The sequence below is a fragment of the Oncorhynchus clarkii genome, chromosome 16, assembly GCF_045791955.1.
Source record: "Oncorhynchus clarkii lewisi isolate Uvic-CL-2024 chromosome 16, UVic_Ocla_1.0, whole genome shotgun sequence".
NCBI lineage: Eukaryota > Metazoa > Chordata > Actinopteri > Salmoniformes > Salmonidae > Oncorhynchus > Oncorhynchus clarkii.
Window position 1 is genome coordinate 50,280,254 of NC_092162.1, and position 13,734 is coordinate 50,293,987.

The window sequence follows — 13,734 nt, forward strand, 5'->3', positions numbered from 1 at the left end:
TTGTCACAGGTGATGGGAATTGCTTGTAATACACGCACACACACACACTTTAACAGAGCATTTTCTGCTGAAGACTTTTTGTTGTCTTTGACTGGTCGTTCTTCTGCTCCGTTTGTCACGCTCAGATCATGCTGTCACGTGACGCCAGAAATACGGCCTGGGTGTCGTTTGACGGGAGGAAGAGACAAGAGATCTGCCATGGAGACAGGTGGGCAACCTTTTGACACCTCAATCACTGCAACCTCCCCTTAATTAAATTACCACCGAACATCAAATGCTGATGAACATGGAAGATAGCCTGACACACTTCCGCAAGTCGCCTGAATACACACAGTTATGTAATTATATCTACCCGTTTCATGGACTCAAGCCAAGAAGGTCATGTCACACGATGTTCAGTACAGGTTTTTCTTTATGTAGGCAGAGAGAATTATTCCTTGTTGCTGAAATGCTCGCAGCCCATGTCGTTGATTTACTAGTAACAGCGTCAGTCTGTCATTTTCAAGTAATTCTTTGGATGATTGTGAATACCTGGCATGCCTCCCACTCAAGACTTGATGGTCTTTGCTCTTTATCTCCCTATTGTCTCATCTCCAGCATTACCATCACTACATCCTGCTTCCCTGTTCCCTCAATCTGTTTCCGGGACCCCGTGAACGACTGGTTTGAGAGCCTGAGCCAATGTTTACACTGGAATGTGAGGAAGAAGCAGAACTACCTCAGCTCAGAGGAGGAAGAATTCTGAGGCCAACAAACTCGCCTCCTGGTGACGCTATGTTGACCCTTTGGGTGTGTTCCAGATATACAGATTCTGCACAGTTCACTGATGAAATCCGATCTTTATAATACCTGGACAAGTGTTTTAACATACTAGGATATGACGTCAACATGATATTTTGATATCCTATATCTGGAATGCACCCATTGACTTAAGTTGGATTCCATCAGGTAAATTTGCAACTAATATCCTCCAGAGATGGTTTGCATTATTTTGTTTTGGTTCTAGAATGAATCATCCCTTACTGTTAAGAATTTCACGCCCTTTGAAAAAGATTGTCGAAATTGCCTTTTTATGCCAACAAACAGATAATCTCACGGGTTAACTTAAACCTGGATTGTTTTCAGTCAGACAAAGTAATACTGAGCTAGGGATCAAAACCATGATATCAATCCTCCTGATAATGATTGTTAAAGTTGGTCCATGAGATATAATGTGGTCTGTTTTAGCACTTTGTCTATTGTTTCGTGGCGTCTACAGGCTATCAGGGACAAACCTCGGCTCCTCTTAAACCATGGACGCTGTTTTGTTTAGCTTGAGCGACGTGAATGCTAAGGGGCTGCCAAGCTCCTCAACATAGAAAACAGATGTCGTGACTATTGTCAGTGGGGTTGTTCATCAAGAACCAATGTTCTTGGAGATAATGGGGATAAGGAATTAAATGTATTTGTTTTTTATACAATCCCTAACAGAAAATTAGGTATTATTATTACTACTTCAGGAAAAGCAGAATAATTGCGTCTACTCTGCAATAATGAACTAAATGTGTAGATTGTGCCTTCAACTCATAACTATTACATAGATAATTGCTTATTAAGGTTTACATAACTTTAATTTTCTTAATCGTATTTACAGCTTAGTGCAAGTGTAGCATAATCATATCTTCAGTATTCCTCTCTCTGCAGTTTGTCTGCAGTGCAAGCCATTTGAGAAGCTCCAGTACATGTTCATCTTACGTTAACTACTCTGTCTACAACAACGTTGTAGTGTCTGACCATGTAAAATGCCAGAACAGTATGGAACAAACATTAAGAACTAAAGTCCATTCCAGGTGAGATGAGACCACAACTTGATTGTATTCATTGCCTTTCACTGTAAAGCCATAGATCTACTATGTCATTCATTTCAAGGTAATTCCGTTGTTCACAATGAAGGCAGTTGTGATTCTACAGGGTTTTACCACCCAAGGCAGGGGTAGGGCAACCCTGGTCCCGGAGTGCCGTGGATACCTCAGGTTTTTATAGTTTACGTATTTATATTTGCTTTAGACTTGAGAGGACAGGTAGATGGAATTTAGCCCATCAATGATATTGAATAATTGTCTCAGTTGGCGAGGTGATGAGTCTGGTGTGGTGTCTGGATGGACCTAAACCCTGCTGTGGTGCCTGGATGGACCTAAACCCTGCTGTGCCTGTGGCACTCCAGGACCAGGGTTGTCCGCCCCTGACCTATGGTGTCAGACTTATTGCAGTATGATGAGAGATTGAAGGCATTCCTATACCAGTTGTAGGTGTTGGCCTACCTTACCAAATGAGAATAATTCTCACCCCCTCTGACGGACCAGCTCTGAAATATCGACTTGATAATATAATAAAATATGATATGATGGATGGAGGGTTTTTCTTCTTTCCTAATTGGCTTTTCGGGGGGTGGTAAAAGATACGATGTGATAAAATTGACATGTTTTTCATATAACATTTTTATCAAGGAGTTATAATATAATCTTTAACTATCAGATGCTCATTTTAGAGACAACTAATTATAGTTTATATGAATTTAATACTTTATGAATTTGCGTGTTAAATGTACTTGTTCGATGGGCAAGTGACATTTTCCCCAATGGAAAAAGTGGTTTAAGCTCTGGATACCAGTGCACCACACTCTGCAAGAGGACCAGCTCATTCTAACTAGTCAATCAATCATTCCTTTATTTTCACATTTATAATGCTTCAATAAGATGTTTTTTTTATATAGCCTATATGTTTATTAACCAGTTTGCACTGTATCATTGCTGAAATATAAATCTCTTTGGTACTTTTTCTATATTGATATCGTCTTAAGGCTTCAGTGCAGGTTAGTTTCACAATCTATTCTCTTAAAGTAGAAAAATATTAATTTCCTCTAACAATTGAGTTTGGAGTGGAGTCTGTTCATCAAGATTGAATGACAGTCCCTTCAGTTGTTAGGGGATATCGTTTTATAAGAGCAAACATTTGAAAGAAATATGTTTGTCTTTATTTGCTACTATACTTTGTTTTTCAGTGAGTACAGTGTATCCTCTACTGAAGTAATGGCAGTCGTGGACTTTGCCTTACAAACCAGCCGATAGATAACGAAAGAACCAAGATTTTTACACTGAAATCATTTAAGCTTCCCCAATGTGATACCTTTATGGTTCCTTTTGGATGAAGGACCTTATTCCTATGATGCTTTCTATGTCAAGTCTAATCTTCAAGTGCTTCTCACTTTGTTTTGTAGACTTCTACATCTCTGTGGTCCTATAACTCTTTTGTAATGGTACGTTTTGTAAATATTGTTTCTGAAATGAATTCTGCTATTTTTCCAGAGCACTTTAATAAACAGAGAGCCAATGAATTGTCGGGCAAGTGTGAATTTATTTGTTTGGTATTATTGGTGTGCCTTGTTGAGACATTAATTTGCTGCATGTTGGTTTCATCTGATGAATTTGAACCCTTTTGTACGTGTCCAGGAACAAGGAAATAGAGAACACAACCTATGATTTATTACCCATTGAATATTTGAGGAAGTAATCTCTTTCCCAACAGTGCACTCCTCTTCCTGTATTTCTTTTCAAAATGAAGCAACAAAGGAGTTTACTGCAACGATTTTGTTTTGTAATTTTTAGAACCTGTAGTTTACAAAAACACAATGGGTGGTCAACCAAATTATTATCATAGTGCAGCAAAAAACCGAGATAGATCACGTCAACGGGCTATCAACAATGTGAGCAACTTTTAATTGATATAAGGATTAATCAACTTCAAGATATTTCCTTTAAGTGCGTAGAAAATTGAAATGTCAAATAGTTAATACATTAATGTATATAAAAGAATAGGTCTTATTTACAAAGGATACATCTCAAATGCTAATAAAAAGTTGCCAGTATAAAATGTATCAGTCAATTACATAGATGGGGCTGTATTACAATACCACTGAATACTTGTTATTTATATTACTACAAGCATTACTAAGGTAAGTGATCATTTGCTAAAAGGTTTATGGTAAAAGCAGCATAAAATAATTGTGCTGGATAACTGCATTGATTTAGTATTTCTGTAATTCTTTCAGTGATCAAAAGTTGGATTGTGCATGCTGTGGCCGAGCATCTCACTGTATGTGTTGTAGGCACACTGAAGGGTAAGCATCGGCCACAATACTCCAGAAGTAGGCAAAATGTGGTGAAAAAGTAACCCTGTGTAGTACACTAGACTCGCGTAATAAATTATAACCAGTGGTGATGCTCAACAGCTATTATAAAATAATCAGTTTACAATGTTTTGCATGACATTCTTATGTCTGACACAGGCAGTGGAAGCCTCCAGTAAAAACAGACCAGTCAGATGGCCATTTGAGTGCATTTCTCTCCAGTTCCTAACTTCAAACATTAGTTAGAACCAGAGTTGTTACAAAATGATTGGGAAATTGTTACAAACAGCTAATCCGTCCTGTGTAACCGTAGCCATTTCCTTCTCACAAAAGCAATTTACTGCTTGTCTGTTAACACGAGAGAGAGAGAGAGCGAGAGAGAGAGAAACATAAGTACCCTGATTAGTTAGTCACAAACCATTTTTCAATCCAGTTTTCATACCCCAAATAAAAACAATCACCACCGCTGTGAAGGAAACAGGAAGTGTCGGTACAATTTTCAAAATGTTGACAGAATTTGTTGTCCCATGAACATTGTGTAATTTACTGATGGTAACTTGTCCCAAAGGGATATCGAATGTCAAACCAAATTGACCATGGGCATTACAATCGGATTGCGTGCAGCTGCACGCCGATTTGATTATTACTTGGGTGCTGTGGACATGTGGAACAGTTTGAAAGAAACTCAACCCAAGGAAAACTTACTTTACCCTTCATTCCGTGACCATTGTTTTTCCCATCTCTGTTTTGGACAAGACTGACTTTATGATCCAAATGATATTATTTACACTTTGTGGTCAATTTTCACACTATTAAATGTTAATGACTCAAATTGATGCCATATAGACCGTTTTCAAAAGGAAGTTGCTTTTTAGGGGCAGTCGCTCTAAGCGAGAAGTGTTTATGTGCACTATGTCATCAAGCACAGCCGTTTATCCGCAACAAGTACGTTTGATGGAAATAAACCAAAAAATTCTGTCGCAAATTGGATGGAAACCTTCCAACAAAAACAAGTAGTTGGTCTATTTTTCAATTTCAGTCAGAGGTTCTCGGAATGACTGTTTTACTGTGCCCATAACAAAAATGTGTTTCTACAAATGATCCTTAAATGTGTCAAAATATTGTTTGAAGTCATGTTTGTGTGTCATCTATGAGCCTTGTTCTTGTCTAGCCTGAATATCCTGGACTTCCAGTGACTCCTCGTAAACAAGCAATGGAACAGGTGAAGGAAAAATAAGCTATACTCCATTCACTCCTGTCCAGGCCCTGGCCAGAGCTGCGCGCCAATCAGAAGAGAGCCCAGAAGAGCACGCCCTTGATCAGCACTGAGATCACTGCTCCTGTCACAGCAGCGGTCTCCAGTGTGTAGGTCTTGTCCTGCCCCCAATGTGTACTGATCTGAAGTCAGAAGACTGGTCATTTGAAGTGGATCTCTGAACCAACCACATTTCCTCCAAAGACCTGATTCGGGATCAGGTCAACCATTGGCTTTACTCACCATGTACATCAGGTACAGGAAGTAGGCTACCTCTAGCACATTCTTAAACCTGGAACAAAGGATGGATAAACCTGTTAATGTGCCAAACCTGTTTTACATGAAGTATGCGCCTCATAAGTGAAACTCCAGTCTCCTTTTCACCTCTTAACACCTGATTTACTTAACAAAAGGCACATCTTAATAGGTGGTCCAGGTAAGTCATGACATTGCACAAGTGTGGGGGGTGGGGCTTTCCTCTTTTGTTCTCTATAGTGCTTCTATTGTTCCCAAAGCAAGGGGGAGGCCGATGACATCATGGATTCCCATCAGACCAACTCCTTGAATGCCCTACTCCTTGAAGTTGCCTAAACACTTTTGCTCAAAATGTTTTTTTTGTTGTCTTTAGTGGGTGTACTTTACTGTGTATATACTTGGAATCTTTAAAGGTTAACATTCTTTCCACCACCCTACCTTCTATTGAGTTCACATGCTTTATGCATAGTATTGTGTAATCTTGTATTGTGAGTTATTTATGTACTGTTCTTTACATACTCACTGTTTATGCACATGTAGCTGCTCATAATATTATGTTCAGTGCACACACACCAATGATTAAATGTTTTTATTTTTTATTCTCTTGATACTTGTTACTCACAGCTGACAGACAAATGTCAAAACCAGCCAAAGGTTAAACCAACTACCGATTCAGTACACCTCCATCCCAAATACCCAGGTACCCTGAAGTCAATCATATACATCTGCACCACAGATCAAGTCCACACCTCGTTAGAATGACACCATCTGTTGGAAGACAATGGCTATCGGGTGCCAGATGTGTTATGATTCATGTGGAATGTGGCAGTACCTGAGCCTGTAGTTCAAATGTAACCATGGAGGAGCACAGATTGAGCAGGAAGTACTGCTCCTGGATGGTCTCCAGAGCTCCGCCCACCCGGCAGACCATCATGCTGGGCCTCTGGATGAGCAGCGTGGCGCACAGGACATGGGCCACCACGACCACACACAGGATGCATACATACCGCACCTTCCACAAAAGCGCACACACAGGCCTTTTCTTAATTGCATACTCCTTGAGTCATCACTCCTCGTCTCCTCAAAACCTATTGGAGGAGAAGGTAAGAGGGGCGGTACCTCTGGCTTTCTCGTCCAATGGGTTTTCAGAAGGAGATGAGAGGCCATCGAGTCACAACTGTCGCTACCAAAACAGTACCTGTGGCATAAAGACACGCACAGTCATATATCTGGTCATAATTGAGCCATGTTCAGTAGGGAGAAACGTTTTGAAACAAGAAGTTACTACCTGAACTTGTCCAATGAGAGCTCAGATTGTTATTTTCCGTTGCAAAACGTTTTGCTATGGTGTACCGTACTGAACATGACCCTTTAAAAAGAGGTTGGTTTAATTTTGTACGTCCACATGCAACATACCACAAGCAAGTTCTTTCTATCCTGGACTGGAAGCACCATGAAGTTGACCACAGTGCGTATCATGACCATCAACACACTGAGGACAAACACTATCAGCTACTGCCTGTTCTCCTACAGGATGCCCCTGGTGACGTATTACACAGTCTTTGGTGTTGGTGGCATAATCAGGATTTCACCATAGCACACAATGTTGACATGGGGGATGATCTGAGTCGGAGGTTGCATTTATTTTCTCTGGACTTTTCATCATGTGTTCATGTCTGCACACTTCTGCTTTCAGGAGGGGCGTAGGTGGCTGTTGATTAGGTCATAAGTTTCCAATCTGTTGTTATTGCCACTAATGTAAGTCACGCCACTTACAAATTCCAACCAGTTGGATGAGGGATACAGTGAAGTCGTCCTCATAGCTGTACTTTGCCTGTAGATGTTTGTCAGTGTGAGGACCGGAGTGCCATCAAAGAGGCGATGAGGAAGCAGAAGTAAAACTTCAAGCATGAGAGCTCTGACCAAGGCTTTATCTCTAGGGTCAAGAGAAAGCAAAGCATATTGGCTTTGGTCCCTTCGCCCCTACCCGGGCTCGAACCAGGGACCCTCTGCACACATAGACAATTGACACCCACGAAGCATCGTTACCCATCGCTCCACAAAATCTGTGGCCCTTGCAGAGCAAGGGGAACAACTACTTCAAGGTCTCAGAGTGAGTGAAGTCACCGATTGAAACACTATTAGCGCGCACCACCCCTAACTAGCTAGCCATTTCACATTGGTTACACTGACACTTAGGGCCTACTCAATCAAAACTGGGAAAATTCCTGAGTAAGACAGTCATTCTTCTTGTGCTGTGAAAATGTACCTTGCATTCTGATTCATGTGATAATATAAAAATGTGGCACTAAGGAACTTATCCAAAGCTTTTCTTGCAGTTCAGGAAGAATGTTGAAATGAATAAATGGTTAAATGTGACAAAAAGGTCTCTCTACTCCATGTATAAGGAGAACAGTTGGAACGTATACTGACCGGGCAACAAGGTGGAGGGATCAGTTCCTGGTGCCTTGGTCTCAGGTTTGGGGATGGAAGATCTGAGCCCTCCCATTGCTAAACAATGGACTGAAATAGGAATATACAGTATGTGGATATTAGTTACAGTACAAGATGGTAACAAGTCCAGATGTGTATTGTATAGCTGATGTATAATAATATGCTAATTGAACCACGATATTACTTAAATAAACATATGACTGTATGCTTTTATTCTGGTTTGGAGAAATGTGCACTGATTTGCCCAATTTTGGGTAATTTTACTAATTAGCACCCCTAGAGCATAATGTGTTGCGGAATACACCTTCAACGCCTTGATTACACCGTTAGTGTGTTTGTGCAAAATAGTACTCAGCATCATCTGGATATTTGTGCAACAAAAGTTCAACATTCACCTTCTTCCACCATTTATGTCAAGCCGTCTACGCATACAGTTTGACGCATAGGTTCGATAAATCCAGCATATGCCCCACACAGAGCGCGCAACAACTGTCTCTGCAACGCAATGCTGCAAGGCAAACGCAGGGTTCCTTTGGAAATGAATGTACCTCCGATGATCGAGGCTAACTCCGCAGTTTACATAGGGGTACGCACCTTGTAAATATAGCACACCTGTGTGCACATGACTGCAGTCCTGTATGGAGGTGTAAAAAAAAAACGATGTTGTGACTTGAGGACGCTGGACACAATTTAGTTTTATGTTGATAAGATGAGTATCTCGTCCATTTTTAAGTGAAACAGCAGCTAGAAAATATTGTCTTGTTCTTGATGTTTCTATCTCTCTGCAAGCACTCAGGCCCACATTTTCTTCTGAATAAAAATATTTTTTTGGGGGGGTGCTGCAGCACCCTCAGCACCGCCAGTACCCTTGGCTATGGGTGGGGACCACAACAACATTTGAACTCCATGATGGAGGCTGCATTGGTTCGCAGGTCTGCATACCCACAACCACGAGGCAGAGAAAAATGCAGCAATGTTATAACTAATTTCATGCAGTTCTACGAATTTTGCCATGGTGCAGAGAAAAATTTTACATTTTACAGTACATTTCCTGCAATTCTACATATTTTGTCATAGGGTGGAAAGAAAGGTTTGCAGTTTTTATTATGATATCTGACTGAGAGTGACTAACAAAATCAATGAGGGCATCCTGGTTGGTAACTCGACCATGATTACAGCAAGTTTAGATAGCTGGCTACAAGATTCATTTACAATCTAAAAAATGTTAGCTGACATGGACTAATTGTGTGACTAAGTGACTGACAAGAAAAAAAACTGCTGAAGCACAACCAAATGTTGAAATTACATCTTGTGTATTCTTCTATTCTAACTCTCAATAAAAACTCCACTTTGTCCATGACAGCCAACAGATGCTCATCATAACACACCCCTTCTTACATGGATCAATGGACCTACAAAATGGGGGTCGGCCGACAGTACAATAAAACATTTTTTTTAGCACAACCACTTAAAGACAATTGGAATTAATAACATGTCATACAAATTGAAAATATACAGTGCATTCAGAAAGTATTCAGACCACTTGACTTTTTCCACATTCTGTTACGTTACCGCCTTATTCTACAATTGATTAAATTGTTGTTGCTTCTCAATCTACACACTATAACCCATAATGACAAAGCAAAAACAGGTTTAGAAATTTTAGCAAATGTTTTAAAGGTATTGATATCACATTCACATTCTTCTCTGCAGAGCCTCAAGCTCTGTCAGGTTGGATGGGGAGTGTTGTTGCACAGCTATTTTCAGGTCTCTCCAGAGAGCAGATCGGGTTCAAGTCCGGGCTCTGGCTGGGCCACTCAAGGACATTCAGAGTGTTGTCCTGAAGCCACTCCTGCGTTGCCTTGGCTGTGTGCTTAGGGTCGTTGTCCTGTTGGAAGGTGAGGTCCTGAGCGCTCTGGAGTAAGTTTTCATCAAGGATCTCTCTATACTTTGCTCCGTTCATCTTTCCTTCGATTCTGACTAGTCTCCCAACATTTTTAAAAATCTCCACAGCATTATTCTGCTACCACCATGCTTAACCATAGGGATGGTGCCAGGTTTCCTCCAGACGTGATGCTTGGCATTCAGGCCAAAGAGTTCAATCCTGGTTTCATCAGACCAGAGAATTCAGAGACCTGCATCTTGTTTCTCATGGATTGAGTCCTTTATGCTTCTACACCTGCATTGCTTGCTGTTTGGGGTTTTAGGCTGGGTTTCTGTACAGCACTTTGAGATATCAGCTGATGTACGAAGGGCTATATAAATACATTTGATTTGATTTGATTTGATATGGCTTTTGGCAAACTCCAAGCGGGCTGTCATGTGCCTTTTACTGAGGAGTGGCTTCCATCTGGTCACTCTACCATAAAGGCCTGATTGGTGGAGTGCAGCAGAGATGGTTGTCCTTCCGGAAGGTTCTCACATCTCCACAGAGAAACTCTGGACCCTGTCACCACCCTGACCAGGGACCTTCTCCCCCAATTGCTCAATTTGACCAGGTGGACTCCAATCAAGTTGTAGAAACATCTCAATGATGATCAATGGAAACAGGATGCACCTGAGCTCAATTTCGATTATCATAGCAAAAGGTCTGAATTCTTATGTAAATAAGGTATTTCTGTTTTTAACTTTTAATAGATTTGCAAAAAAGTCTAAATACATGTTTAGGTTTTGTCATTATGGGGTATTGTGTGTAGATAGATTAGGATGTTTATCTATTTAATTGGGGTGGCAGCGTAGCCTAGTGGTTAGAGTGTTGAACTAGTAACTGAAAGGTTACAAGATCAAATCCCTGAGTTGTTCTGCCCCTGAACAAGGCAGTTAACCCACTGTTCCTAGGCAGTCATTGAAAATAAGAATTTGTTCTTAACTGACTTGCCTAGTTAAATAAAGGAAATCAATTTTAGAATAAGACTGTAACATAACAAAATGTGGAATAAGTCAAGTGGTCTGAATACTTTCCGAATACACTGTCTATATTTGTTGACAGAACGTAACATATCATACTTAATGGATGATGTTGTACAATAGAGAAGGATAGAGGCCTGTAGTGGCCAAAAGGGGGTGTTAGTATGGGCAGCTTCCACCACTTTAAGGCAGTCAACTGGGTGGGACTTCCAATGACTTCCTGTTGGAGTCATGTCCAACCTGGTGCATCAAGAGGGATCAGCCAATTTTGAAGAAGAAAATTGATTACTTAACCTTAATGGCGTTGCCAATGCTGTCACAGACACAAAGATGAGTCCTCCCTATCTCTATGTGTTACACACTTTCTGGGGACCAGTTTTGAGTGCTAATTTCAAAACTACTGGCTGAAATTATACAAAACCTTTGGATTGTCTTTGTTTACATTGTCCAATGCACTGATCAGTGGATTGGGGAGTCATTATGCCCCCTTGTGGTCAAACATTTCCAGTGGAACCTCATCAGAGTTGTGTTCAAGATTAAACCAAAGCTTTATAACTAAACCAAGATAGACCACCGCCTGTCGTTTCTAATGGGCAGAACAAGTCTGTGTTTGCATATTTCATTAGGGAATGTCTACTCTGTGAAGTGCGCGTGTGTAATAACTAAATTCGCCTTTGCACTCCTTCTACACAGCGCTTTTTTTTTTTTTACAACTTTTGCAAAGGGTAGAGTCTACAAAACGTAGTCCACTATGTTCATAGTAGATTCGAGTTTTGGGAACAGAGAGCAAATTGAGAGCAAATGTTTCATCGATGAAAAAATGTGCAGAATGTCGGCCAAAATCCATCTCGTTCCATCTCCTCCCACCATATTTGGTAGTGAGTGGAAACGCCAAGCGGATGCTTCATATTTATTCGTCCAGTGAATTATCTGTCTAATCGTTCTGTGATTAAACGTTTCGGAAGTTGAGATGAATGCAGTTTGCAAATGCACGTTATAAACATAGAAAACTTCCACCATTAACATGCAATTTCGCGCTGGTCCTTGTATTATCTATTCAAAACGATATTTTGGGGACACCTTTGTTATTTTTAAGGTTGGAAATGCTGCAGCGGGACGTTAGTGTGTTTGTGCAAAATAGTACTCAGCATCATCTGGATATTTGTGCAACAAAAGTTCAACATTCACCTTCTTCCACCATTTATGTCAAGCCGTCTACGCATACAGTTTGACGCATAGGTTCGATAAATCCAGCATATGCCCCACACAGAGCGCGCAACAACTGTCTCTGCAACGCAATGCTGCAAGGCAAACGCAGGGTTCCTTTGGAAATGAATGTACCTCCGATGATCGAGGCTAACTCCGCAGTTTACATAGGGGTACGCACCTTGTAAATATAGCACACCTGTGTGCACATGACTGCAGTCCTGTATGGAGGTGTAAAAAAAAAACGATGTTGTGACTTGAGGACGCTGGACACAATTTAGTTTTATGTTGATAAGATGAGTATCTCGTCCATTTTTAAGTGAAACAGCAGCTAGAAAATATTGTCTTGTTCTTGATGTTTCTATCTCTCTGCAAGCACTCAGGCCCACATTTTCTTCTGAATAAAAATATTTTTTTGGGGGGGTGCTGCAGCACCCTCAGCACCGCCAGTACCCTTGGCTATGGGTGGGGACCACAACAACATTTGAACTCCATGATGGAGGCTGCATTGGTTCGCAGGTCTGCATACCCACAACCACGAGGCAGAGAAAAATGCAGCAATGTTATAACTAATTTCATGCAGTTCTACGAATTTTGCCATGGTGCAGAGAAAAATTTTACATTTTACAGTACATTTCCTGCAATTCTACATATTTTGTCATAGGGTGGAAAGAAAGGTTTGCAGTTTTTATTATGATATCTGACTGAGAGTGACTAACAAAATCAATGAGGGCATCCTGGTTGGTAACTCGACCATGATTACAGCAAGTTTAGATAGCTGGCTACAAGATTCATTTACAATCTAAAAAATGTTAGCTGACATGGACTAATTGTGTGACTAAGTGACTGACAAGAAAAAAAACTGCTGAAGCACAACCAAATGTTGAAATTACATCTTGTGTATTCTTCTATTCTAACTCTCAATAAAAACTCCACTTTGTCCATGACAGCCAACAGATGCTCATCATAACACACCCCTTCTTACATGGATCAATGGACCTACAAAATGGGGGTCGGCCGACAGTACAATAAAACATTTTTTTTAGCACAACCACTTAAAGACAATTGGAATTAATAACATGTCATACAAATTGAAAATATACAGTGCATTCAGAAAGTATTCAGACCACTTGACTTTTTCCACATTCTGTTACGTTACCGCCTTATTCTACAATTGATTAAATTGTTGTTGCTTCTCAATCTACACACTATAACCCATAATGACAAAGCAAAAACAGGTTTAGAAATTTTAGCAAATGTTTTAAAGGTATTGATATCACATTCACATTCTTCTCTGCAGAGCCTCAAGCTCTGTCAGGTTGGATGGGGAGTGTTGTTGCACAGCTATTTTCAGGTCTCTCCAGAGAGCAGATCGGGTTCAAGTCCGGGCTCTGGCTGGGCCACTCAAGGACATTCAGAGTGTTGTCCTGAAGCCACTCCTGCGTTGCCTTGGCTGTGTGCTTAGGGTCGTTGTCCTGTTGGAAGGTGAGGT

At 40.7% G+C, this 13,734-nt stretch overlaps 1 protein-coding gene across 8 annotated transcripts in view; it reads left to right on the forward strand.

Annotated features, from left to right (window-relative positions):
• The window catches only part of LOC139368644 (NAD kinase-like), a 42,893-nt gene extending 39,520 nt beyond the window's left edge, over positions 1-3,373 (forward strand). For 4 of the 8 annotated variants that reach the window (XR_011627005.1, XR_011627006.1, XR_011627007.1 and 1 more), the window contains 3 exons: positions 126-208; positions 598-1,951; positions 2,210-3,373. Coding sequence is in view for 4 of the 8 variants with exons in the window: in XM_071107773.1 (XP_070963874.1) it covers positions 126-208; positions 598-745 (231 nt within the window). In the remaining 4 variants the exon portion in view is untranslated. Of the gene's footprint in view, positions 1-125; positions 209-597 lie in introns of all 8 variants that reach the window. The other 4 variants (XM_071107773.1, XM_071107774.1, XM_071107775.1 and 1 more) reach the window with 1 other exon arrangement.
• The last annotated feature ends 10,361 nt before the right edge of the window (positions 3,374-13,734 follow it).